Genomic DNA, 27,269 nt, shown 5'->3' with positions numbered 1-27,269 from the left:
TAGATCCTCCATTAATGATCACCTCCATTTGAAGCACTACAATCTCTGGTCACCATTTCCCACCCTGTCCCCAATCCTAACTCTTCCAACTCAGTTACTCCAATAATCCCAGATCTTTAGCTTCCTTCACAGGGAGGCGGGGGGAGTCTCCACTCCAGACCCTCCCACTTTTTTTTTTTTTTCTAAGTTTATTTATTTTGAGAGAGAGAGAGAGAGAGAGAGCAAGCGAGCATGAGCAGGGGAGGGGCAGAGAGAGGGGGGTAGAGAGAATCCCAAGCAGGCTCTGCATTGTCAGCACAGAGCCCAGCTCAGGGCTCAATCCCATGAAACGTGAGATCATGACCCAAGCTGAAATCAAGAGTAGGACCCTTAACTGACTGAGCCAGCCAGGTGTCCCAGACCCTCTTTTTACTTTCTGTTCTGTTCATGTTTTCCAGTTCCTCTACTCTGCTTAGATCCCAGACCCTTTATTATTATCACCACCTTGTTATCTCCCTATTCTTTTATCTCACTTGCTGGAATATCCCAATCATAGCTAAATCCAACTTTCTGCTGGTTTTGCATCTCACTTGAGCTGCTGAATATGGCTAAAGAAAACTTATTAAGCATGCTAAATGACCTCATTTTCAATTTATAACCACAAACCTCAAGCAGGCGCTCTGCATTGTGCAGGATTCTTCCTTCCATTTCCTAGTCACCTCCTTCAACCTGTTTCACATGTCCACAGATACCCAATCTCCTCCGTACTTCCTCCTACTCACAGGTGGCAATTTCACCGAAAACCCAGAAGTTGTCAGGGGAGAATTTCCATACTCCCACGAACACACCATCCTGTAGGCATGTGTGATCATGCACATTGTGCCTTTTCCCCACTACACAAGGCCTGAACTATCCCTGTTGCTGTCTGAAGCCAAGTACAATCTCCTCACTCCCTTGAGTTAGATGTTCTTGCTATAATACTGCCCTCCCAAATTTTCCCTCAATGGGGTCATTCCCATCAAAACACACAAACATACTGTACTATACATCACATCTTAAAAAGACAGAGAAAATGCCTCCCTTATCACACCATCTCCCCAGGCAACACCTCCACTTCTCTCCCTACTCCAATGACAACTCAAAGTCACTGCTACGCTTGCCGCCTCCCCTGCTCCCCACCCCACTTTGTTTCCCCTACTCTTTTTTTCAAGTTGATTTTATGTGAAGTGTAACAGAGGACACAAAACATAAATTTAGGGCTGAATGAGTTGTCACACAGCAACCACCCATGCAACCATGACAGGGCAGAGCGAGAACATGGCCAGGACGTCACAAGGTCCTCTTGTTCCCATTACCTTTTCTTTCCTCCCCAAAGGTGATCAATAACTGCCCTAACACTTAACATCATCATTTTGTCTTGCCTGTTTCTGACCTTCCTAGCGACAGCATAATTCCATATATATTGTTGTGTGACTCTAAGGGTGAGATTCATCCATGTTGTGGCTTTTGTTCATTTCCTGCTGTAAAGTACTCCATTGTACGAATCTACCACATTCCACTGCTGATATGCACTTAGATTAATTTCAGTTTGGAGCCAATATAAAAATACTACCATTAACCATTTTGTCCTTGGGGTGCCCGGGTGGTTCAGTCAGTTGAGTGTCCGACTTCAGCTCAAGTCATGATCTTGTACTTCATGAGTTCAAGCCCCACATCAGGCTTGCTGCTGTCAGTACAGAGCCCGCTTCAGATCCTCTGTCCCCCTTTCTCTGCCCCTTCCCTACTTGCACTGTCTCAAAAAAAAATAAAACATTAAAAAAACAAATACAATTTTGTCGTTGTCTTTGGATGAATATGTGCACACATTTGCTATATCCAGGTGGGGACCTGCTTGGGTCATTAAGTATGTTAATATTCATGTTAGTAGATACTGACATGGCTTTCAATGTGGGTATAACAATTTATACTGCCACCATAGTGTATGAGAATATGAAATGGTATTTATTTCATTAGTCTTGTGTCTTCCTGGTTACTAACGAAGTTGAGCATCTTGTGATATACTGATTGGTAGTTTGGATTATCTCTTCAAGTCTCTCATCCACTTTTCTACTGGATTGTCTGTCTTCTTTTACTGATACATAGGAGTTACTCATATATTCTGGATCTGAGCATTTTGCTGGATCTTCTGTAACTTGTCTTTTCAATGTATTTTTCTTTTCACTTTTTTTTTTTTAAATGAACAGGAAGTCTTTAATGCAGTCCCATGTATCAAACTTTTCCTACATTTTTGGGTGTTTTTTTGCCTTGTTTAAGAAACCTTCCCTTCTTTCAAGCCCATAATAATATTCTATGTGATCTACTTCATTGCTTTGCCTTCACATTTGTATCTGAAAAACACATGAAAATGATTTTCTGTATGGTGTGAGAAAGAGTGAGTTTCAGTTTTGTCCTTAAATTCCAGCACTTCTTTTTTCTTTAGGAGATCATTCTTCTACTACTATGCAGTACCATTTTTGCCCTAAACCAAGTGTTCACGTAGTATGGGACTGGTTTTAAACTCCATTTTGTTTCACCAATCTGTCTATCCTTCCAAAAATACCACACTACCTTACTATACTTTTCTGAGTAATTTTGATAACTGTTACTGCAAACCCCCCAACTTTATTTTTCCACAAAAACGTCTGGCTCTTCTGGGTCTTTGCACTTCCAGTTACATTTGAGAACCAATTTGTCAAATCACACACACACACACACACACACACACACACACACACACACACACACGTGATGACTAGAAATGCACTGAATCTGTAAATCAATTTGGAGAAAGTCAATATTTTTATAACATTGAACTGTCCATCCACAGACACAGGCATTTCTCCATTATTTAGGTTTTTAATTTCTCTCAATAACATTTTAGAATTTTCTTTGAAGAGAGTTTCTGATATCTGATATTTTCTGACTGCACTGTAAGTGGTATTTTTAAAAAATTTATTGCCTTTTGTTAGAAAAGTGACCTAGAAATACAATTGATTTTCTTTATAAGCATCAACCTTAAAACAATCAACATAGCTAAACACTTATTGATTCTAATCCTTTGACTGTATTTTTTATGAATTTTCGTTATATATTACCATGTCAATTTCAAATAGTAGATTTTAATTTTTCTTTTCTAGTACTTATAACTATTATTTCTTTTGCTTACCCACCTTATTTTGGCTAAAACCTCCTGCCTAACATTGAACAGAAGTAATAATACACACCTATGTCATGTTCCAGGTCTCAAATTGAACATTTTCACTATTGAGAGGCTTTGTTTCATTTTGGTTTCGGTAGACATGTTTTATCAGATTAAGGAGGTTCCCTTTCATTCCTAGTTTGCTAGAATTTATGTCAGAACCAGTGACACATTTTGATCAAATCCTTTTTCTAGATCTCCTGAAATAACATGACTTCTTTCCTTTATTCCTGTTAATGTGGTGACTTTAAATGATTTTCAAATATTAAATCAACCTTGCATGCTGGCATAAGCCAATTTTGTTTTAATGCATTAATTTTACATATTGCCGGATTTAGCTGATTAACATTTTATTTAGAATCCTACATCTATGTTTATCTATATCAATGAGACTGGTCTATAATATTCCTTTCTTATCAAGCCCTTGTCAGATTTTCATATCAAGATTATGCTGATTTTGGGATACCTGGGGGATTATACTATCTACTTACAATTTTTTAAATGTCTGCAGGATGTGTGGTAATTGTCCTCTTTTCCATTCATGATAGTTGTTATTTAGGAATGGGTTTTTTGAGGGGTGCCTGGATGGCTCAGTTGGTTAAGCGTCTGACTCGATTTTGGCTCAGGTCATGATCTCGTGGTTTGTGAGATCGAGCCCCCTGTTGGGCTCTGCACTCACAGTACAAATCTTGCTTGGGATTCCCTCTTTCTGTCCTTCCTTTGCTCACGCATGATCTCTTTCTCTCAAAATAAATAAATATTTTAAATTTAAAAAAAAAGGGTTTTTTGATTTTTGATCTTTTGAAATAACTAACAATTGGCTTTGTTGACTCCATACTCTATGTTTACATTCTGCTGTATTAAGCTCTGCTCTTTGAAATATATTGTCTTTTGAGGTCAGCATCTATGGTAATGTTACCTTTTTCATACCTTATACAGATTATTTGTCCCTCTTCTTATTTTCTTGACTGGTCAATTTTATTAGCATTTTCAAAGAACCAACTTCTGGATTTGTTGTTCCTCTATTGTAAATTTGCTTATTAACTTTAGATTCCATTCCTCCATTTTTTTTAAGTCAATTTGCTGTCCTTTTTCTAATTTCTTATGATAGTTCATTTATATTCTATCTTTTTAAAAACATTAACTGCATTTAAATGTATTTATTTTTACCTGGACATGGAATTAGCTGTACCTCACAAGTTCTGATACTCAGTATTTACATTGTCAACTAGGATAAAATATTTTCTTCTTAATGCAGTTAAGCTTTTTGCCTTGAAGTCTCCTCTATTTACCTGACAGTAATATAGATCAGGTATGTTTTGTTCTATTCTTTACCCTACATGTTCCTATATCCTTTTTTTTTTTTTAATGTCTGCCTCTTACAATAATATATATAGTCGTCATTTTTCTTAATCTAAAATCCTTTAAAACCTTCACTACATTTAATTATACATTTGCGTTTAAATCCATGATCTTACATAAATAGAAATAGTTGCCCTTTTCTCTCCTTTCTTTCCCTCTTTTGAATTTTTTTTAAGTGGGCTCTATGCCCACCATGGGGCTTGAACTCATGACCATGAGATCAAGAGTCACATGCTCTACCAGCTGAGCCAGCCAGGTGCCCCTGAATTTAAATTTTTTAAATTTCTACTTCCTCCATTCTACTAACATTTAGCTTCTTCTGGTGGTAACCTTAAAAATTGCAATATACAACCTTGATTTATTTATTAAAGTCTAATATTAACTGGCATTTTTACCCATGACTTGACAACACACATACACACACACACCCAAAAAACCATTATATGTTGACATTAATTCATCTACAAATTTACCACTTCCACTGCTCTTCCTTCATTTCTATACCTGATCACTCCAGTGGGATTTTTTTTTCTTTTTTTTTTTTTTTTTTTGCTTAGAGAACACTCTTTACTATATTTTAGTGTAGGTATTGAATTATCTCAGTTTTGTTTATCTTACAGGTTTTTATTTTTGAAAGATACTTGGTATCTTGGCTGGATATAGAATTTTAGGCTTAAAGTTATCTCTCAGACTATAAAAGGCACCATGTTATCATCTTTTGGCTTCTTTATTTTTTCTCTTGAAAAGTCAGCAGAGAGGTCAGCTGTCAGACTCAACTGTTGTATCTTTTTTTTTGTTGTTTTTTGTAACATTTATTTATTTTTGAGACAGAGAGACACAGAGCATGAACGGGGGAGGGTCAGAGAGAGAGGGAGACACAGAATCCCAAACAGGCTTCAGGCTCTGAGTGGTCAGCACAGAGCCCGACGAGGGGCTCAAACTCACAGACTTGCGAGATCATGACCTGAGCCAAAGTCGGCTGCCCAACTGACTGAGCCACCCAGGCGCCCCAATTGTTGTATCCTTGAAGGTAATCTTCACCGTCCCCTCCGCCCCTTTGCTTGTTTTTACAATTCTTTTCTCTAGCTCTGGCTTGCAATATTATGATGTGGCCAGCATCCTGCTGAAAATTCATCAAAATTATTGATATTGTGCCTTACGGTTTTAGCATCAGTTTTAGAAAATTCTTAGCCATTGTACTTTTGAATACTGCTACTGCTCTATTCTCTTTCTTACTTTGACTACAATTTGTTGACAACTCTACACTTCTCATTCTCTCTCTGTTTTCTATCTTCCATGCTTCACTCTGGATATTTACTTCTGATCTATAATTCAGTCACTAATTTTCTCTTTAGCTAGATCTCATCTGCTATTAAACCCATCCATTATGTTTTTACTTTTTATTATTGTACTTTCCCAATTCTAAAATTTCCACTTGGTTATTTTCTAATAGATTCTAGTTCCCTGCTGAAATTCTCAATCTTTTTAAAAAATCTCCTTGAACACATTAATATTATGTACAATCATTTTAAAGTCTGTGCCTGTTAACTCCCTTACCTGGGTCTATTTCCACTGTCTATTGTTAGTTGTTTTTTTTTTTTTTGTTTTTTTTTTTTTTTCATGTTGCCTTATTTCCTCAGGTGTCTAGCGAAGCCAGGCACGGTACATGAAATACCATTTAAAAATTTACTGGCCTGGGGCACCTGGGTGGCTTAATTGGCTGACTTTGGCTCAGGTCATGATGTCATGGTTTGTGGGTTTGAGCCCCACATCTGGCTCTGCCCTGACAGTACAGAGCCTGCTAGGGATTCTCTCTCTCTCCCTCCACCCCTCCCCCACTTGCACACTCTCTTCCTCTGTCAAACATAAATAAATAAACTTAAAAAAATAAAAATAAAAATTCACTGGCCTAATAGCTTTCTATGGAGAGGATTTACATTTGAATCTAGGGGGAGCCAGAGGCACCAGTAAATCTTAATCATCTTAATTCAGTTTCCTGGGTTAAGATGGTTTAAACTTGGGCTTCAGTCACTGCCAGGGCTGATCTACTTGAATTTCATCACTATTTCTAGGAACCTAAAACAAAAGCATGCAGGAAGGGCTATCTGACTCTCCCCTTACCACACACACACATTAGGCTCTGGACTATAGGTTTTATGTCCCAGCACCAAAAGGCTATCAAAAGCACTATTTAGTTTCTCAGTGTACACTTTCTGGAATCAGTAGAGGCCCCCCTGGTAAAAGTTCCAGGCTTGTTTCTGAGTTTTTATCTTCTCCCATATTTTGGCTCCGTAACTCTTTTTTTTTTTTTTTTTTTTTTTTAATAATGTTTGTTTATTTTTGAGAGAGAGAGCCAAAGTGCAAGAAGGGAGGGGCAGAGAGAAAGGGAGACACGGAATCTGAAGCAGGCTCCAGGCTCTGAGCTGTCAGCACAGAGCCTGAAACAGGGCTCAAACTCACGAACTGTGAGATCATGACCTGAGCTGAATGAAGTCAGACACTTAACCAACTGAGCCACCGAGGCATCCCTTGGCTCCATAATTCTTCACTGCCTTCTAAGCTCTGCCATCTAACATCCAGATGCTTTCAAGCAAACGACTTATATATAAAAAAATGTATACATTTTTTCCTAACTTTCTCATTGTCCTCAACTGAAGAGGTGATTTGAAACACTGAGGCTGCCATTACAGAAACTGTAAGTTCTTCCTCATTCTTTTTTTTTTAAATTTTTTTAGTGTTTATTTATTTTTGAGACAGAGAGAGACAGAGCATGAATGGGGAGGGTCAGAGAGAGGGAGACACAGAATCTGAAACAGGCTCCAGGCTCTGAGCTGTCAGCACAGAGCCTGACGCGGGGCTCGAACTCACGGACCGCGAGATCGTGACCGAGCCGCAGTCGGCCGCTTAACCGACTGAGCCACCCAGGCGCCCCTCTTCCTCATTCTTTTAAATGAGGGTCTCATTCCTATCACTCCACAGAAACAATGTTATCTAAGTTCCAACAGTCTCCACACCCTGAAATCCACTGGGCCATTTACAGACCTCCTCCTCCTCACATCTCAGCAGCACAGTTGACCACTTACTCCTTTCAAACATTTGCTTGACTTCCATATGCTTTCCCCCCTCATACCTCATGTTTTCGTACCCTTTGGCTAGATCTTCCTCTTCTCACTCTTCAAAAGCTGAAACAGCAGTCACTTAACCTCGCCTCCTTTTCATCTCATCCACTCTGATTGCTATCTCAACCAATCCCATATTCCTATTTTCCCCCTCTATTTTGGCAAGTATCTCTGCAATTCAGACGTCTGCTCAGACCTAAATTCTTACTCCTCCTTTTCTCTTTTACTCCATACCCAACCCACCAGCATTCTGATAGGTTCTATCTTAAAGATGCAATCAGAATTTTAAAACTTCTCCACCTGTGCTAGCCCAGTCCATGCCACTATTATCCTCTGCATGAGTATGTGCAGAAAGGAAGTCTCTCATTCTCTATAGCTGGAAAATGTAAACTGGTGAAAACAGTGTGGGAGCAGTATTTTTAAAAAATCGACTGAAATAAAAGAGCACATGCCTCTCAGCACAATAATTTCACTTCAACTGTCAAACACTTCTGACCATAACCCACAGTAACAAATACATTTTATGTTAACCTAGTGCACACATCCTGAAACAATGATTAATGAAAAATATTACCACACGAAAACACACTCCGATGTCTTCTATTTCACTAACTAAAATGCTAACAGGTATTCACGACTGATTTCACAATCCATTAGTAAGTAAAGGGTCATGAATTATAATTTGAAAAGCACTATTCTACAGAAAACTGTTACATCTACAGAAAGGAATACATGTAAAAGGATGTTTACAGAGACATAACTGCAAAATATGTACACATAAAGTAAAACAATAATAGATAAATTATGGCATATTCATACAATGGACTTCTACAAAGAAGTTATATCATCCAGAATTACATGTACTGACATGAATAAATCTCAAAATCAATGCCTGAACGAAAACAATTTTTAAAAAGTTGCAGAAGGATATGTGCATATCCATATGCTGTACTACCATTTGTTAAGTTAAAAATATGTAAGTACACTATATTTTATATATATAGACATATAAAAGTACTTTTAAAACATGAACAGTAAGGATAAATGGAAAAATCAGAACGACTGTTAGAGAGAAGTGGCCTGGAACTGAGGAGGAGGATACAAAGGGATTCAACTATAGCCATAAAGTTTTATTGCTAAAAGCAAAATATAAAGAAAATATGGCAGCTGAAGCTTCAATAAAGCTGGTGGTTGATACAAAGGTTTGTTACCTCCTATAGCTTTCTGGATGTTTAGATGATTTTATTTTTGAGAAATAATTAAAGGAAACAGAAGGTTAGTTTTTCACAAAAATAAAATTTCTGAGATCCCTAGTAAAAGATGGCAAATACAAAATAAAAAATACATATAAAAAGTTTCAAGACAAATATTTTGAAGCATGTTTTTAAACTATAATTTATCAGGTCTCTCTGAGGCAAAAGATAAAAAACATCAGGGAATTTGCTAAATTTCTATAACAGAAAAATTTACATTTCATGAAGCAGGTAGAAACCAAATTAGAAGACAGGTACAAAAAAGTAGTATTTATGCTAGAATATTCACAACAAAATTTTATCTAAATGAAACAAAATATCTACCAGCCTTAGAAATACCAATTATTTGGGGGCACCTGGATGGCTCAGTCGGTTAAGCAACCAACTTCAGCTCAGGTCATGATCTCAAGTTTATGAGTTTGAGCCCCATGTTGGGCTCTGTGCTGACAGCTCAGAGCCTGAAGCCTGCTTTGGATCCTGTGTCTCCCTCGTTCTCTGCCCCTCCCCATCTTGCACTCTGTCTCTCTCAAAAATAAATAAACAAAGAAAAGAAAAAAATGCCAATTATTAAAAAATTTTTTTAAATGTTTATTTATTTTTGAAAGAGACAGAGCAGGAGCAGGGGAGGGGCGGAGAGAGAGGGAGACACAGAATCCAAAGCAGGCTCCAGGCTCTGAGCTGTCAGCACAGAGCCCGACATGGGGCTCGAACCCACAAACTGTGAGATCATGACCTGAGCCGAAGTCAGACGCTTAACCGACTGAGCCACCCAGGCACCCCAGAAATGCCAATTATTTATAAAGCACCTGGAAAATACAAAATCTTAAAAAATTATAAGCAAAGCAACCTCCACAAATTCATCCCAAGTTATCTAGAGGAGCTTATCTGATGTAAGAAAATCAACAGAATTCTACCAAATACATTACTTGAATCAGTTTCCATAATTTCACCTAGCATTAGAAGGAATGGTTAAGAAAATGAAAAAAAGTAGCTTTCAGCAATTAGGAAAAGAGAAAAGAGAAGTAAGAGCCAGATGACCTGGATTCAAAGCCAATTCAATTATCCTGGCCCCGGCAATTTTTCTGAAGACCTTTAACAGCAGCCCGCCTCATGGAACTGATTATTTTTTAAACCAAAGTTAAATTTACTTTAAAAACTAGAAAGGCTGAAGCAGCTGGGTGGCTCAGTCGGTTAAGCATCCAACTCTTGATTTCAGCTCTGGTCATAATCTCACGGTTTGTGGGTTTGAGCCCCACACTGGGCTCTGGGCTGAGAGCACAGAGCCTGCTTCGGATTCTGTCTTCCTTGCTCTCTGCCCCTCCCCTGCTCATTCTCTCTCTCTCTCTCAAAATAAATAAACTGAAAAAAAATTAAGAACTAGAAAGATTAAAATGCTATTGTTATACTAAATATCTCACAAATTCTTACATGTATAAAAATGGTAAAGTGCAGAATTTTGTGCCTACATTTTTAAAATGCCAGATAACAATGGCAAAGACTTAGTAATAAAAAATTTAACAAATAAATTCAAGAGAATAGCTCAAAGATAGTCTAGGATTTTTCCCTGGAAGGAGAAAAAAGAGCAGATGAAAATATAAGAGACTAAAAGAATCAATTCGAGTAGCCCAGAGCCTGGCTAATGGGAGTTCCAAAAGAAAAAAACAGACAGATGGGACACAGAACGCACCTGTCCAATGGAGATGCACATGACTGACCAGAGTGCACACCTTTCCTACCACAAGCACACAATTTAGTTGACTTGAAGGATACTGGTACAAAATGCCTTTAAGCTACCAATCCACAGCGAAGAGAGGGAACAGAGGAAGAGCCAACGACACCACAGTGACACAGTCCAGAAAATGCAGGCTGAGGAAAGATACGAGACATTCAGCCTGGTCTTCCAATAACAAAACTCTAAGGAGAAAAAAGATGGAGAGGAAACTTACAGAGACTAAGAAAGACTTAATTAAGAGACCTGTTCGCCAGTTGCAATGTGTGGACCTTATTGGGATCCTGATACAAATACTACAAAAAAAATAAAAGTATGACGTAACTAGGGAAATCTGAACACTACCTAGGTATTTCATGTTATTAAGGAGTCACTGTTAATTATTTTTTCAGGTATAAAAATGGTATCATAACCTTCCTACCTTCCTTCCTTTCTCTGTAAGTCCTTATCTTTCAGAGATACATAATGAAATATTTACAAATGATATGCCTTTGCCTGGAATAGGAGAATCTGCTTCTAAGAGCACTCAGCTGGTTATCCACAAAAGGCCACAAACCAAATGGGCTTTACCACAGGGGTGCTCATGTCAAGTCAACTGGGTAATCTCAGAGCTAATAATCCAAGTGAGAATAAAAAACCAAACTGGAAACCACAATGCATTTTATAACCTAATCCTGAAAGCGACACTCCATCACTTGTACTGTGTTCTACTGGTCATACAGACCAATGCTAGTGCAGTGCAGGAAGAAAATACATAGAGGTGTAAATACCAGGAGACAGAGACTGTTGGAGGGACATATAAAAGGGCATTAAGAGACAAGACTATTAGGGATTATTGAAGCAAGGTGATGAACACATGAGGATTCATTATACTACTGTCTCCTTCTGTATACATTTGAAACTTCCCACAATAAAAGTTAAACAAACAACAACTTTAAAGGACACTTGCACAGAGATGGAGCAAGAAGGTGTAAAAAGGCTACTCAGTTGCAGTAGTGACTTTGTGCCGGCTTCCTTAAGTGGCCCACTCCCACGGGGCCCAAATGTCTGGCAAGAAGGACTATGTATCAGCAGCTTGTGCAAAGTAAGACTTTCGAATCTGAGCAGTCTTCAACAAGCCCAAAATTCAGTGCACGAGCATGTGTATCACACCATTTAAACACTGTTCAAAACGTAAATGCTTAACAAAATGTGTCAAGAGTGATAATGTACATAGGGGAATTAATACAATTACAAAAATAACTTTGCCAAAACAAAAATAATTGAGTCTTTTTTAACATAGACATCATTCAAATTTTAACTGCAGGCTTCCCTGAAGAGTCTGGCTTTCTTTAGTAAGAAAATTGTTCTTAAATTGTTCAGGAGAGTAAATAGCTTGTGAAAACCTAAGATTTACAATGAATCTGCTGGATGAACATATAGATACTCTCAATCCCCCCCACCCCGGTTTAATTTTTATATGCACAATATTAACTGCATCCCAAACTCCCCATCAATTGTCAGATTTAAATCTCTTCTAGAGACATTCAGCGGTACCATCCCCCATCTTCTTGAAGTCTCTCCAGGGCATGAGTATCCTGGCCTCCTTCCATCTGGGTGGGCCGCCTCTTGGCCTACACAACTCTCATCCAGGGCTCTCCCTTCACCATCCTCAAGGGATTCTCACCACATTAATTTTATGTCACATCTCCTGTCTTCTATATCCTGTGTCCATCTTTTCCCCGGTTTGAGTCCTCACTTGGTGAAGCATAATCTCCAGTAACTTCCCAAGAAAGGATGTGTGGCAGCTCAGTGTTATGAGACCTTTTTGGATTTCCAAAAATGTCCCTTTTTAACCTGTGTGTTTGACTGCAAGTTTGGACAGATATAGAATTCTAGGTTGGAAATTGTTTTCCTCTAGAATGTTGCTCCTTTGTTTCTAGGGTTGCTGCTGAGCTGCTATTGAGTTCTGCCTTTTTCTTTCTTTCTTTTTAAACTCCCAAAAACTCTTTTTGGCTCTCCTAGTGTATCTTTTGAATAGTATCCTACTCTTGTTTTACGGTTGTAATATTTTATTTCTTTGGGATTATTTTTTTTTAAGTTTTCTTCTACCTGAATAGTTTTTGCTTCTCCCAAATTACTTACTTCTCTTTTTGGGGACTATACTTTCCATGTTTGAGGGTTTCTTGTGATCGTCTAGTATTTCTTGGTTACCTATTTGTTATAAAAATAGGGAACCAAAAAGGTGATTATTAGCTCTGAATGATGCTTAATATCAGTTTTCCTCCCCCTCTCTGTGTTTAGTCCTATTGTGTTACGAATGATCCTCCAATCTCTTGCCTGGAGAGGGAGAGGGAAGGCCTGGCTGTTGGCATCAATGGGAGCCACAGAGGGCAAGGTGGTAGGGTCTCAGGAGCTACATGTATCTGCCCACTTGTTCCGTGTGTTTTCTGCATAGTTCCTTTGCTCTTCACTGGGCCTGTTGTCCCCTAGCCCAGATATCTTGTGTACCTTTCACACGCAGCAACTGGGCCTCTTATATTGGGGGTGGGAATGCAAATTGGCACAATCGTCCTGGAAAAATGTTTGGCAGCGCATACTAATGTTAGATATATGTATAACCTACTCCTTTCCCCTAGACATACCAAACAGAAACAAGAGTCTAAGTCCTCCAAAAGACACGCATAAGAATGTCACAACTGCTTTGTTCATAATAGTCAAAGGGTGGAAACAACCCAAATGTCTATCAATGTGTAAATAAATTATGGTATATTCATTTAACACACATATCTTGATTTGGATAATGATGAGACAGGTGTATATGTATATGTAAAAATTCACTAATATGTACACCTATGACTATATACATTACTGTTTTAAGTTACAACTTAAAAGAATCTTTTTTAAAAAGCTGATTATAGGAACATTTTGATAAGTTTAAAATACACTTCTAATCTAAAGCCTAAAATATATAGCCTAATGATCAGTACTATTTTCATCAACATTTAATAAGTTAAATGGGATAAGTAATAACAGCGATATAACATTCACTTTCAGAATAGTCAACACAGAAGTGCAACTTACTGGGACTTGAGAGCACACTTTTCATTTTAATTAAATGCCAACAGGACCACACTAGGTACTTACCCTTCTAACCTAACATCTGGTAACGATCTGTTGAGTGCAATCATCTCACTTGCCATTAAATTGAACTGATTGATTTTAAACATCTCTTTCATCTTTTCTTGATCCTCTTTAGGAATGACAACTGGTTTCCCCATTTCTCCAGGACCTTCATGAGGCTTTTGTACTGGCTCTAGAACTAAGAATAAGGAGGAAACTTAATTAACAATTTTACAGCAAATGTAAATATTTCTGTTTAATAACATGAGTTTAAATTGTGCCCTCAGCACCCAGAGCCATTTCTGAGCCCGTCCTCTACGTCTGTGACACCTTCTAGGGGCTGCCCTGTCCTCCTCTTCCACACAAGTGTCCTCACTCAAGACCTCCACACCCTGCACTACTCACTCACCTGAATCGCACGCAGCCTTGGCGTTCCCATATCAAATACTGTCACCACATTAACCTCTCTAAAGCATGACCTTCATTGTGGTATTCCCATGATCTCCTAAAGTCTAACCCTTTAATAGGGAATTAAAAAAGATTTTTTTTAATGTTTATTTTTGTGAGAGAGAAAGAGAGAGACAGAGCATGAGTGGGGGTGGGGGTAGGCAGAGAAAGAGGGAGACACAGAATCCAAAGCCGCCTCCAGGCTCTGAGCTATCAGCACAGAGCCCGACATGGGGCTCAAACTCACAAACCGCGAGATCAGGACCTGAGCCAAAGTTGGACACTTAACCAACTGAACCACCCAGGCGCCCCTCTTTAACAGAAAATTTAACCAAATTTCCCAAACCTAACACTTATTCAGCCCTCCACCATGCCACCCCCCACGCCCACTCCAGTGTGTCATCATCCTTCAGTCAAACAGCAACTCACTACTTTCCTTCATAAGTGCCTCATGTTTTCCTGTGTTGGTGCCTTTGCTCACACTGGTCCCCTCCCATGGCATCTCCCCATTCCAATTTCTACAATACCAAACCCCTACTTGTCTTTCAAGTCCCAGCTACAACAGCTTCTTTTGCCTGCAGCTTTTCCAAATCTCTCTGCAGCGATCATCTGCTACTCCTGACTGACACATCATTTCATTTAGGGCTCTTAGATCTCTAATCAATTACTACCTCCATAATGATTGTTAACCTGTCTTGTGGGCTCCCCACTAGATTACTATCTCTTTTTAGCTGAAGTTTGATTCATTTGCATACTTTTTGGGGAGTTTAGCACAGTGTCCTGTAGGAGTTTTATAAGTATATGCTGAATTAATGAGAGCAAAAGTGCTATTCAAAATAAGCCAAAATGAAACCCTAGAAATGATAATAGACATCAGAATAAGCATCAAGCAAGGTGGAGTATCATGAAAGATCATTCTAAGTCATGTTATCTCGTGATAACATAAAAAGGGTAATATTCTAGATCAGCAGTTTCGAAATATTATTCCTTGTTTTATACTTTTGACATGTTAAAAAATGTTCCAAGAAAAACAAGTTCCCAGATATATTAAACTTGGAAAAAAGTGTATTAAACTTCTCATCTAAAAGGGATGGGGCAAAAATTTTTAAAAAATAAAAGGGATTGGTAGAGAATGGGGTGAGGCCAAGAATGGGATAAAAATACCTGTTTTGAGGGCACCTGCGTGGCTCTGTCGGTTAAGCGTCCAACCTCAGCTCAGTTCATGATCTCACAATTTGTGAATTTGAGCACTGCATCAGGCTCTGTGTTGACATTTCGGAGCCTGGAGCCTGCTTCAGATTCTGTCTCCCTCTCTCTCTGCTCCCTCCCCGACTCATGCATGCAGTGCGCTCTCCCTCTCTCTCAAAAATAAACATTACAAAAATTTTCTTGAATACCTGTTTCGTACATTACTTGTTTATTTTTAAAACTGAAAATTTTATTCTCCCATTGTTTACGTTTTAGGCACCTCCAAAAAGTCTGCACAAAAATAGAGACATCAAGGCAGTAGACAAGCCATCTCTCTTCAGCCAGGCTTCATCTGCCCAAGAATAGGACTAGTTGGTAAAGCTGACCTGTAGATTGTTTCAGATCGTGGTACAAAGCAACCTACCAACACCAGAGCCAGAGAATATGAAATTACTGTGTCTTCAACAACTCTGTCTAAAATATAAAAACACCCGTCTTAGACAACCATCAAGAAAAAAAAATGGTATAAGATAATTTTGCTCTTGTTCTCAGAATGAACTGTGATTTGGGGAGGGCATTAAAATATTAGGAAATAGGGGCACCTGGATGGCTCAGCTGGTTAAGTGACAAACTCTTGGTTTTGGTTCAGGTCATGATCTCACAGTCCAAGAGTTCAAGTGCCACATCAGGCTCCATGCTGACAGTGCAGAGCCAACTTGGGATTCATTCATTCATTCATATTTTCTCTCTCTCTCTCTCTCCCCCTTCCTCCCCCCCCTCTGCCCCTCCCCCAGCTCAATCTCTCTCTCTCTCTCTCTCTCTCTCTCTCAAAATTAATAAATAAACTTTAAAAATATATTAGCAAATAACTTCAATTATAGGAAAATTATAGGAAACTCATGTAAAACAATTTTTAAAAACAAAGCCTGTCTAATGTTTGCCAAGTAACTAAGCTCTTTAAATATCAGGGCTGATACAATTTCAAGATTTCCCAATCACAAGTGTAATAAAAACTATAATACAAGTAGTATTTTAAATATTTAAAAATCACAAGTTATAAAACTCTTATTAGAGTCAATTCTAATTGAGTCTGTCTCTGAAAAAAAAAAAGCAACCAACAGATTTGGGGATTGGGATATTCAGGGGTCAAGAGAAAGCAGCAGAGTTCTGGATGTGGCAATTTTACTGTGTGCATGGAGAGCACAGTTAACACAAAGAGTAGGTGGGAGACATTTAGTGGCTCTGATCATAAATATCTTTCGTTATCAGAACCCTATTTTAGTATAAGACGATGCTTTAAAGTTAAAATGGAAAAAAAACATTTTCATGCTGTTTGGCTTTTAAATTAAGAGTGTTAAGTTATGCATGGGGTGCCTGGGTGGCTCAGTTGGTTAAGTGTCTGACTTCAGCTCAAGTCATGATCTCATGGTCGTGGGTTCGAGCCCCGTGTCAGGCTCTGTGCTGACAGCTCACAGCCTGGAGCCTGCTTTGGATTCTATGTCTCCCTCTCTCTCTGCTCCTCCCCCACTCATGCTCGCTCTCTCTCTCTCTCTCAAAAATAAATTTTAAAAAAGTTAAAAAAAAAAAGTAAGAGTATTAAGTTATACAGAATACCACCTACAACATATTTTTGCTGGGGTGAGGTGGTGGGGGAAAGAGGGAGATCCTGAATTTGATCAAGCCTTCGGACCTACCTATCAATTCACAGAAAATATAAGACACCAAAGGACATGACAAAAAGTGTTAAAGGGATGCAAATCCTAACTGTGGGAAACTGGGGGGTGGGGGGGAAACACCCAATTTTTTCTTCATCATCAACAACAAAATATTGAAAGGGAGGACAGAGAGAAAGAGACATCCACACATCCATGCCACCAGACCAGCTCTGAAATGAAAACTGCTGATGCCAGATGGTGGGTATATGGGAGTTCTATTTCTCCACTTTTGTTTATATTTGACATTTTCCCTGGGGGTTGTGGGAGCATGAAGGAGGACTCTAGATATTACTTCTGTGAGGACTAGTAAGTATAAGCTTGATTTCTTATAGCTTAAGAGACTATATGACCAGAAAGTTAAAATCTTGCCCAATCACTGTGAAGTAAAACTCTGGCCTTAAGATCTTAAAGAAGCAGACAAAACTCTACAACATATACAATCCTGCTATTGTGACATGTTACTAATCTGACCACCTGGTACTTATTAATAACCTGAATATCTAGTACAGTGTCCACATTAAGTAACTCAACCTACTGGTACACATGAAATTTCCAAGCTATAATAGAAATTACCAAAAATTATATGACTACTAGATGACTTACAGAATCCACCACAATACTCTAATTTAGAGATTATAATATCCTAAATAATTAAATGGACTAGTAAACTAGTTTTCTTTGGCAAAGAGCTCAGGATAAAGTGCATGTGGATAATGAATGTATTTTTCCTACTAATGCACTTGCAGATTAAATGATAAGCATTAACTTTCCATGCACTCTACTTACCAGTCTTTTATGTAAATTAAAAGTTCAGTGAAATTTTTGTTTAAAACCAACTGAAATGGGATTTGGATATCATTTTATGAACTGAAAGAAAATCTTCCTTGGCATAAAATTTTACATGCAGATCATTTCTAAAAATCAAATCAACTCTGACAAGGGAGAGACTAAGGTGTTTTAAATCCACAGTATTATGTGAGAACAAATGTATTTTACATTTCAGGTAAACCTCACTTATAAAACAATAAAGTCTCATGTTTTATTTTAAATAATCTCTACTCCCAATGTGGGGCTCAAACTCACAACTCTTGGTCTTATGAGCCAACCAAAAAGTATCATGTTTTAAAAACTTAATTACCAAGAAAACTACAGATTCACCCTGAATGCCACCAAACCAGATTAATATACACAAGCCACACGACCTACCTTTGAATGTATTTTAATAAATCTTACAAATTTTAACTTGTATTTTTCTCAAATAAGTAGAATAAAGAGGTATAAAGTTATGATACCCTTTCGGGGAAAAATACAAATAAAAGGCTAAAACCACTTCTCATAAATGATTTTCTCTTATTACACAATTATCATCTTTTTAAAAAATGTTCATTTATTTATTTTGAGAGGGAGAGAGAGAGAGCACACACAGGCAGGGGTGAGGCAGAGAGAGCGGGAGAATCTGTGCGTCAGCGCAAAGTCCGAGGAGGAGCTTGATCCCACTATCTGTGAGATCATGACCAGAGCCGAAATCAAGAGTGGGGCACTTAACCAACTGAGCCACCCAGGCGCCCGTACACAATTATCATCTCTACTGTTTTTAGGCATTATCTCTTTTATGTATTCCAAAATATTTTTTCCACATTTTAACAACTCTGATTGGGATGTAGCTTACAATGATAGCTGGAATGTTTCTGCTTTCTTACAGTATATAAACCAATAAGTATGCTAGCTTTGAAGCCCCGTCTGGAACCCTCAGCCTCTCACCTGGTCTCCCTTCCTACAGTTTCCTCACCTCCTGGCTTACTGCTCAGCCATTCTCTCATGCTTCCCTCCTCCTCAGTCGTGTGAAACAGCCTGATCCCCTCTACCCCCCACCAATGTAAAGCCTCTTCATTCTCTTTCTCCACAACACATAGGCCCTTCTAGCAGATTTCACTCAAATTTGCCCTCCCCCAGAGCCCACCACCCTCACAAACCTCTTCTGGGAGAACTGGTCATTCTCTGTGTCTCACAAGGTTCGGATGAGATCTCACATCTCCACACCGTTACTCCCAGACCATTTCTCCTTTACCTAGTACCTTTGTACTTTGTATAAAAGCTACTTCTTATCTTTGATGCTCATGCCACCGTTGTTTTCAAAACTGTATTAGCCTCGGCAATTTTTTCAAATACAATCCTTTTCTTATGGTTTTGATACCACATAGTTTCATCTGCTAAGAACCTGCTTTTTCAGGTATTAGTTTTCCCTTACATTTTAACCTCCCCCTCAATGTACATAAAAAATACACACAAACATAAAACTGCCTCCATTCCTTTAACTACTGCGCTACCCTTCTCTTTTTTGTCTTTTCCGTTAAGATTTTATTTTTGAATAATCTCTACACCCAATGTAGAGTTCAAACTCACAACCCCAAGATCAAGTCACATGCTCCATCAACTGAGCCAGCCAGGCACCCCATGCACCACCCCTTTTTCTGTGTTGAAGCTTCCTAAAGAATAAGCTACACATCTCTACTCTTCACGGGTACATCAAACCTATTGGCAATCAGATGGCACCTGCCAGGGTCAAAACAAACCTCACACAGAAACATATAGAAACACTTCCTCTTCATCGCAGATAAAATCTCTTGACAAACAACACTCCAGGGTTTTCATGAGCACTCTCCCTCTGGCTTCCCCTTCCACCTCTAACTTCCTGAGATGACTCTTTACTGACCTCCACGATGCTCTTCAACACTGGGTCTGTCCCTTCTGAGTCTATACATGCTCCTGATGCAGTCCTCTGCACAGACCAGGCTTATGCTACCACCTACATTCTGCGCCTCGACTGCTCTCTCCTGCAGAACGTCTCTACCAGAATTTTCCAAGTTAAATACTCCCAACCCAGCTCATCCTTTCACCTTCCACCAAAGCTGCTCCACCTCTGGGGGCCCACCTCCTATCAGTTCATCGAACAGGGAAACCTGAGAAGTATCTTAAACTCTTCTTTCATTACTACCTACATTCAGTGGCTCAAGTTATATAAATTCCACTGTTTACATATTTCTTATGTATATATATTTTTCCTTTCTACCTCAGTATCACTTTAGTGTAGGCTCTAAGAACTTCTCTAAACTTTCATGACAGCTTCGACTAGCTGCTGCCTTATTCTCTTCTAGTACGTCAGCCACATGCCCACCGAGGCTTTCTTCAGAAAGTCTGGATCCCATCAGGTTACATACTCCCTTGTTTAAAATCCTTCAACGGCATGCCACTGCCTACAGGAAGAAATCCAAAATCCTCAGGATGCCATAAAAGGCCTTCGGGAATGTGGCTTCTGCTAACCTCCCAAGCTTCATCTGTGCTCCTTCCTCACATTCTCTATCCATCAACTCTATTCTCTCACTTGCATATCTTGCACATGCTTCTTTCCTTTGCTTATTTATCAAACGTAAAAAACACCTGCTCACCATGACACTTCTCAACATGAGCATTATTTCCCTATTGAACCTTCTCAGACACCCCGAGATGTTCCCAGCACTTTCTGCTCTTGTGCACATCTCTAGAATGCTATTTATTCTATCAGTATTTTACTTATTCTTTCTCTCCTCTTGAACTGTGAGTTCCTCAAAGGGAGGAATTTTGCCTTATTTTTTGTTATTGAACTGTGTAGCATATATATACTGCCCAGCACATATCAGAGTTTTAAAAATATTCACCAAGTGGATCTTCACACACTAAAGGTCCTATTCTTTCTAACTTTTACGTCTCTGTGTTTAAAATAGAACACCATGAGCTTCCACTATAAATGGCAATAAATTAAAGCAGGGTGAGGGGAAAGTTAATCTGTTCTATTTGGGAAAAGAATATCCAACTTACTGGTAGATGGTAATACCTGCCCTCTGAGTTAAATCTAGACAGAGTTACAGTTCTGACAACAGTTAAGGAGTCAACCAACAAAGGTACTAAACAGCAGAGCCACAGAGTAAACCAGGAAGGTCAACAAATTAATAAGTTGACTTTGAATTAAAGTATATTTTATTAAAACTTAAGGGGAGGGGCGCCTGGGTGACTCGGTCGGTTAAGTGTCCAACTTCGGCTCAGGTTATGATCTCACAGTTCGTGGGTTAGAGGCCCACACCAGGCTCTGTGCTGACAGCTTGGAGCCTGGAGCCTGCTTTAGATTCTGTGTGTGTGTCTCTCTCTGCCTCTCCCCTGCTCACACTTGGTCTCTCAAAAATAAATAAAGATTTAAAAAAAAAAAAACAACTTAAGGGCAAAGTGAAAATTAAAAAGTCAGGGAGGGATTATAGCCTAGGTATTACTAGAGCCAGTGCAAGCAACTGAATCTAATTTTAGGTAAATTTCCCAAGAAGAAATGAACAGAACTTGTTATACAAACCCATCTATAAAAATTACAGTAAGTAGGCACAGTTAACCAATACAAACAAATATTTTTAGATTATAAATTTTAGGGGACCAGGTGCTCTCATTATAAAAATACAAAAAATTTAACTGTGATTACATATTCAAATAAAACTGATGTTAAAACAGTAATCATTCACATAGAATTCCTAAAAATAGTAGAATTACTGCATAGCCAGATTTTCTATAACTAATCATAGAGAGTTCAGAGCTCAGAACAGCTGAATTATTGACTCATAATGCAAAGTCATTTTCATTATGTTAAAAAATAAAAAGCAGCACTTGTTTGTTGGTTTGAACACAGGTATTCAAAACTGAATTTTCCAGGTGTCCACTGCCAAAAATGTCAGGACTTCAAACCTAGGTCCTTCATATTTGTGTTTCCTTTCTTTTCCATACCAGATACTGCAGTCTCACTGTGGTCTTTATTATACAGCCTCATCCTTCCAAAAGTCCTCTCAAAAGTGCTAACTGGAGCTATTTACAGCATTAACAAAAAGAACTCTCCAGACTACCTCCATCTAGAATGATTTCCCTCAGCAATGAGATGGGAAGGCAGGAAAAAACATCTTTTAATACCCAACAATGAAATTTTAACACTCTATTCAGCATTTATGTCATTACACTAATGCCATACCATTTTGTTGGTTCCAACTATTAGTTGTTATTAGTTTCAAAACCATTAATATTAGTTTCTCCACATTACTTGGTAATACAGTTTGCAGAAAATTAACTACAAGTAACAGTGAACACAAATATTGAATTCAGCAACTCTATACTGAGACTTGAATCTCGTTTTTAACTGTTGGAGGAACCCACTGGAAAACTGTTGGTAACATGATCATCATATTTAGGAAGTCAGGAATTACTATTAATCTAAAAAAATGAAAATTTTATAGTATCCAAATTAGTGAACAAACTAGTGACATACTTATTGAAACAGATGTTTCAGTGTAAAACGTCACTCACCATCCCCAGCAGGAAGTCCTCGCTCCTTTTTTTCATCACATTTGTTGCATTCACTGAAGTAAAGCAGCAGGAACATATCCAAGAGTACCCAAATCAAGGAGGTGGCTAGGACCACCTTGCAATATGCAAATTTTCTCATGGCACTTTAAGTCAAATGCAAAATTTTAAAATATATATATATATATAAATATGCAAAGATCATGAAAACTATTCCAATCCAGTTTCATCAGAAATCACGTTCATAACCTATAGAGACAAAAAGAAAAAAGATAACTTAAAAAATCAGAACCTTAAAAATGAGCTGTAAGATTAATTTAACATGCACATGAAATTTTACTATTCAGAGTAAGTTTAAACATTTGACTTAAAAAACACTTGTAAAATACATAAAAATGAATAGTGCCAAGAGTGTACAAATAACTCCTACAAATCAATATATAACAATCCAAAAGAAAAATGGGTGAAGAATATACAAAAGCACTATGCAGAAAGGAAACCTGAACAGCCTATAAATGTGGAAAAGCGCTCAATTCAGTATTAGGAAAACGCAAATTAAAACAATAGTGTGCCACTATCTCATATCCATGAAACACACAGGGCTGAACTGCCTTCTATTCAACCGCTATGTTAAATGCTAAGCCATTAACTGCCACAGGAGTTTAAGAAACCAGTGATTCTCAGTCCATTCAGGTTTCCAGGTCCTAAGGACTAATAGGAGGTCTCCCAGTATTGTACGATAGCAGTTTATTGGGCTAATTCTTATCCCTCTGTTCCATTGAATCCCATTCTAAAAACACTACAGTCACCAGCCACCATTCAGAAACACTCACAGCAAGTATAATGGAGAAGAAAAGAGTTTAAGATCCGAGACCTAGTCCTGGCTCTTGACAGTAATTTTACAGACTTCTCTGATCTTTAGTTTCTATTCCCCCCACCCCACCCCTCAATCTGTTAAAACACCAAAGAAAATGATGGAAGGAACTATCACCCAATTTGGAAAGTCATTTGGGATAGTCTAACTAGTAACATTTCTGTTACTAAGGAGCTCATCTTGGGGAGCTCTGGAGCAGTGTGAGGGACCTCAGAGAGGTCAGGAATCATTCTGATAAGCAGCTGACATGGAAGCTCAAAGGCCTATGTCACTGCTGATCAGGAGGGAGACAAGCCAAGTGCATTCAGATGAAGTGGATAGAAGAAACACACTTTGCACATGTGCCTCACGAAAAAAGCCAAATGAGCAGATGTTCTGAAGGATTGGGCTGATGGGCAACATAGCAGCTTCTTAAAGGGCAATTTTACATGCCATGGTGGGCAACAGTGGTACTTATTACCTGAGCAATTCAGGACAGGCCAGAGAGTTTATCTATAAAAAAGATATATAATAGTTCTTGCCTACTTCACAAGGTTGCTAGACAGCGACCTGAAAAGCACCCAAAAAAATACTAAGTGATACTTACAAATGTAAAGTATTATTTGTGCTCTGAGACCTTTGTTTTCTTGACATTCCTCCTTCATCAAACCAACATTCCCTGACTGCACAGTGAACAGGGATGTATGTTACTGTCATATGCTTGCCTCAAAGTTGTACTTATTCAATCAATATCTGATACTGTGTCCCATGCGGTGAGCAAGTACTGATAACTAGGGTGACTAGGGTTGGGGAGGGGGGGACCAGAAGCACTATAGTGCACAGCATCGTAAAGCAATAGTTTTCTCCAGAGAAGCTAGATAGAAACAAATTTTTATTTTGAGCTACTTTACATGAAAAGCTGTCTCTTTTGGTCACTGGCAAAGCAAACAATCTGACTGCTAGTACAGTATCTGGGATTCAAATGTAGCTTTCTATTCTCGAAAATCTGCTGATTGTTATTTTTTTAAATGCTTATGGCCCACAATACTGCAGTGTAAATCTCTATTACTTTGTATCCATTCTTATTTAATTTTTCCAAGGCAGCACAATTAGATTAGAAAATTGAAGATGAAGTGGGTATGTATGTGTTTGGGAGAAGAGGGGTATGGATGAAGCAGGAGGTGTAGGGAGAAAGGAGGATAAAGGAGAGACAAAAAGTCTTTGAGACCCTGGGTGAGGCAAAGTTTCCTCAGAACAGAACAAAAGAAGTACAAATCATAAGATGGTAACTTGGACTTCACAATCAAAATCTTCTCCAAAAGACAGTTAAAAAAATAAAAAAAGCAAGTCACAGATTGGGAGAAGATATTTACAAATTGCATATCTGATAAATGACTTATATCCAGAATAGAAGAACTCTTAAAATACAGTAAAAAAAAAAAAAAAAAAAAAAAAAAAAAAAGAAAGAAAGAAAAGAAAAGAAAAGAAAAGAAAAGAAAAGAAAAGAAAAGAAAAGAAAACCCAATCCAGGGACACCTGGGTGGCTCAGTCGGTTAAGCATCTGACTCTTGGTTTTGGCTCAGGTCATGATTTGGTGGCTCATGAGTTCAAGCCCCACATTGGGCTCCGCACTGACAGTGCAGAGCCTGCTTGGTATTCTCTCTTCCTCTCTCTCTCTGCTCCTCCCCTGCTTCTGCGTGCTCGCTCTCTCTCTCTCCCTCCTTCCCTCCCTCTCTCAAAATAAATAAACTTAAAAAAACACAAAACAATCCAGTAAAATAGGCAAAAGGTTTCATCGATTTTATCACCAAAAAAGCAATACAGATGGTAAATGAGCACGTGAAAAGATGTTCAACATCATTAGCTTTTAGGGAACTGCTAATTGAGACCACAGTGAAACACCACTATGTGCCGATATATATGGCTAAAGGGAAGAAGAAAACTACCAAGTGCTAGCTAGGAATTGCTGCAACTGCGACTATAATAATGCTGCCAGGGGAATGCACAAGGGTACAGCCTCTCTGGAAAACTGGCAGTTTCTTCCTACAAGAATCTGGCAATTCCGTCCCTGGCTATTTACTTAAGAGAAAGGAAAACATATGTCTACACCAAGACCTGTACATAAATCTTTACAGCAGCTTAACCGTAATCATCAAAATCTGGACACAATCCAAATGTCCATCACCTGGTAAATGGATAAACAAACTGTACCACACCAGTGAAATACTAACCTAGCAACTAAAAAGAACAAACTCTTGATATATATGCAATCATTTGGGTGAATCTCAAAAGCATCATGCTAAGTGAAAGAAGTCACAAAAATGCTGCATACTGTATACTGCATGATTCCATTTAGAGGGCAATCCAGCAAAGGCAAAACTATGGACACAGAAATCAATCAGCGGTTGCCAGGGGCTATGGAGGAAGGAGAGAACTGCCTCAAAAGGGGCATGAAGGAACTTGTGATAATGAAAACATTGCAGGATCTTGCTTGTGGTGGTGGTCAGATGACTCTGTCCATTTGTCCAAACTCATAAAACTACATCTAAAAGGGCAAGCTGAATTCAACCTCAATTCCCTTAAAAAAAAGAAAGATAAATATGGGGGGAATACTTCAAAGAAACAATGCCAATTTCAGAAGCAGACAAACGATGTACATTTCCTCAAATGACACACACCAGAATTTATCTTGGAAGTCACTTAAAGCTCACAGTTTTTGTCCCAACAATGATAAATTAAAACTTTCCATTTGAAATGCATTTGACTACCTAATTTTTTTAAGTTATAAAATCATAATTAATATCAAAGTACAGTGATCAATTATATCAGCAGAGTTCTTTTTATTTATTTATATATATATTAAATATAATTTATTGTCAAATTGGATAATATACAGTGTGTAAAGTGTGCTCTTGGTTTTTGGGGTAGATTCCCATGCTTCATCACTGACATACAACACACAGGGCTCATCCCAACAAGTGCCCTCCTCAATGCCCATCACCCATTTTCCTCTCTCCCCCACCCCCATATCCACCCTCAGTTTGTTCTCTGTATTTGAGTCTCTTATGGATTGCCTCCCTTCCTCTCTGTTTGTAACTATTTTTTTTTTCCCCTTCGCTTCCCCCATGGTCTTCTGTTAAGTTTCTCAAGATCTACCTATGAGTGAAAACATGGTATCTGTCCTTCTCTGACTTATTTCACTCAGCATAATACCTTCCAGTTCCATCCACATTGCTGCAAAATGGCATGATTTCATTCTTTCTCATTGCCAAGTAGTATTCCATTGTATATACAAACCACATCTTCTTTATCCATTCATCAGCTGATGGACATTTAAGCTCTTTCCATAATTTGGCTATTGTTGAAAGCATGTATCAGCAAACTTCTGATCCTACTCTATGTCATACTGTCAAGTTCCTCCAAAGATTCATCAGCATTTTCTAGGGCTAAATAATTATTCTTTTTAAAGTTTATAATGTTTTGAGAGAGAGACAGAGACAGAAAGAGAGAGAGAGTGCACACACACATGCACAGGAAGTGCAGAGAGAAAGGGAGAGACAGAGAGAATCCCAAGCAAGCTCTGCACTGTCAGTGCAGGGCCTGACGCAAGGCCTGAACCCACAAACTGTGAGATCATGACCTGAGCCGAAACCAAGAGTCAGACACTTAACCGACTGAGCCACCCAGGCGCCCCTAGAACTAATTATTCTCTCCTACTTCTAATCATACTAATACTAATCATACTTCTAATCATACTTCTAATCATTCTAATCTCTCATACTTCTAATCAAGGTTCTCCAGAAGTTTCAAGTCTAAGAAGAGAGTCTTGGCTCAATAGTATCTTTACGAAAAAATGGAAGTTTCATTCTCTTAGACCTAAAGCTTTTGACTTCTGGGTACATCGTAGTGTATATCTC

General features: G+C 38.5%; 1 protein-coding gene across 1 annotated transcript in view; it reads right to left on the bottom strand.

The window, feature by feature from the left end:
* Positions 1–27,269, bottom strand: part of GALNT1 (polypeptide N-acetylgalactosaminyltransferase 1) — an 80,520-nt gene that overhangs the window by 40,993 nt on the left and 12,258 nt on the right. Inside the window, exons 3-4 of the mRNA XM_042911340.1 lie at positions 22,503–22,748; positions 13,807–13,981 (exon numbers count right to left, since the gene is read on the bottom strand). Coding sequence (XP_042767274.1) covers positions 13,807–13,981; positions 22,503–22,641 — 314 coding nt within the window. The 5' untranslated portion in view covers positions 22,642–22,748. The remainder of the gene's footprint in view (positions 1–13,806; positions 13,982–22,502; positions 22,749–27,269) is intronic.

Source organism: Panthera leo, chromosome D3, assembly GCF_018350215.1.
Source record: "Panthera leo isolate Ple1 chromosome D3, P.leo_Ple1_pat1.1, whole genome shotgun sequence".
NCBI lineage: Eukaryota > Metazoa > Chordata > Mammalia > Carnivora > Felidae > Panthera > Panthera leo.
This window is presented reverse-complemented; position numbering and strand designations above follow the sequence as displayed.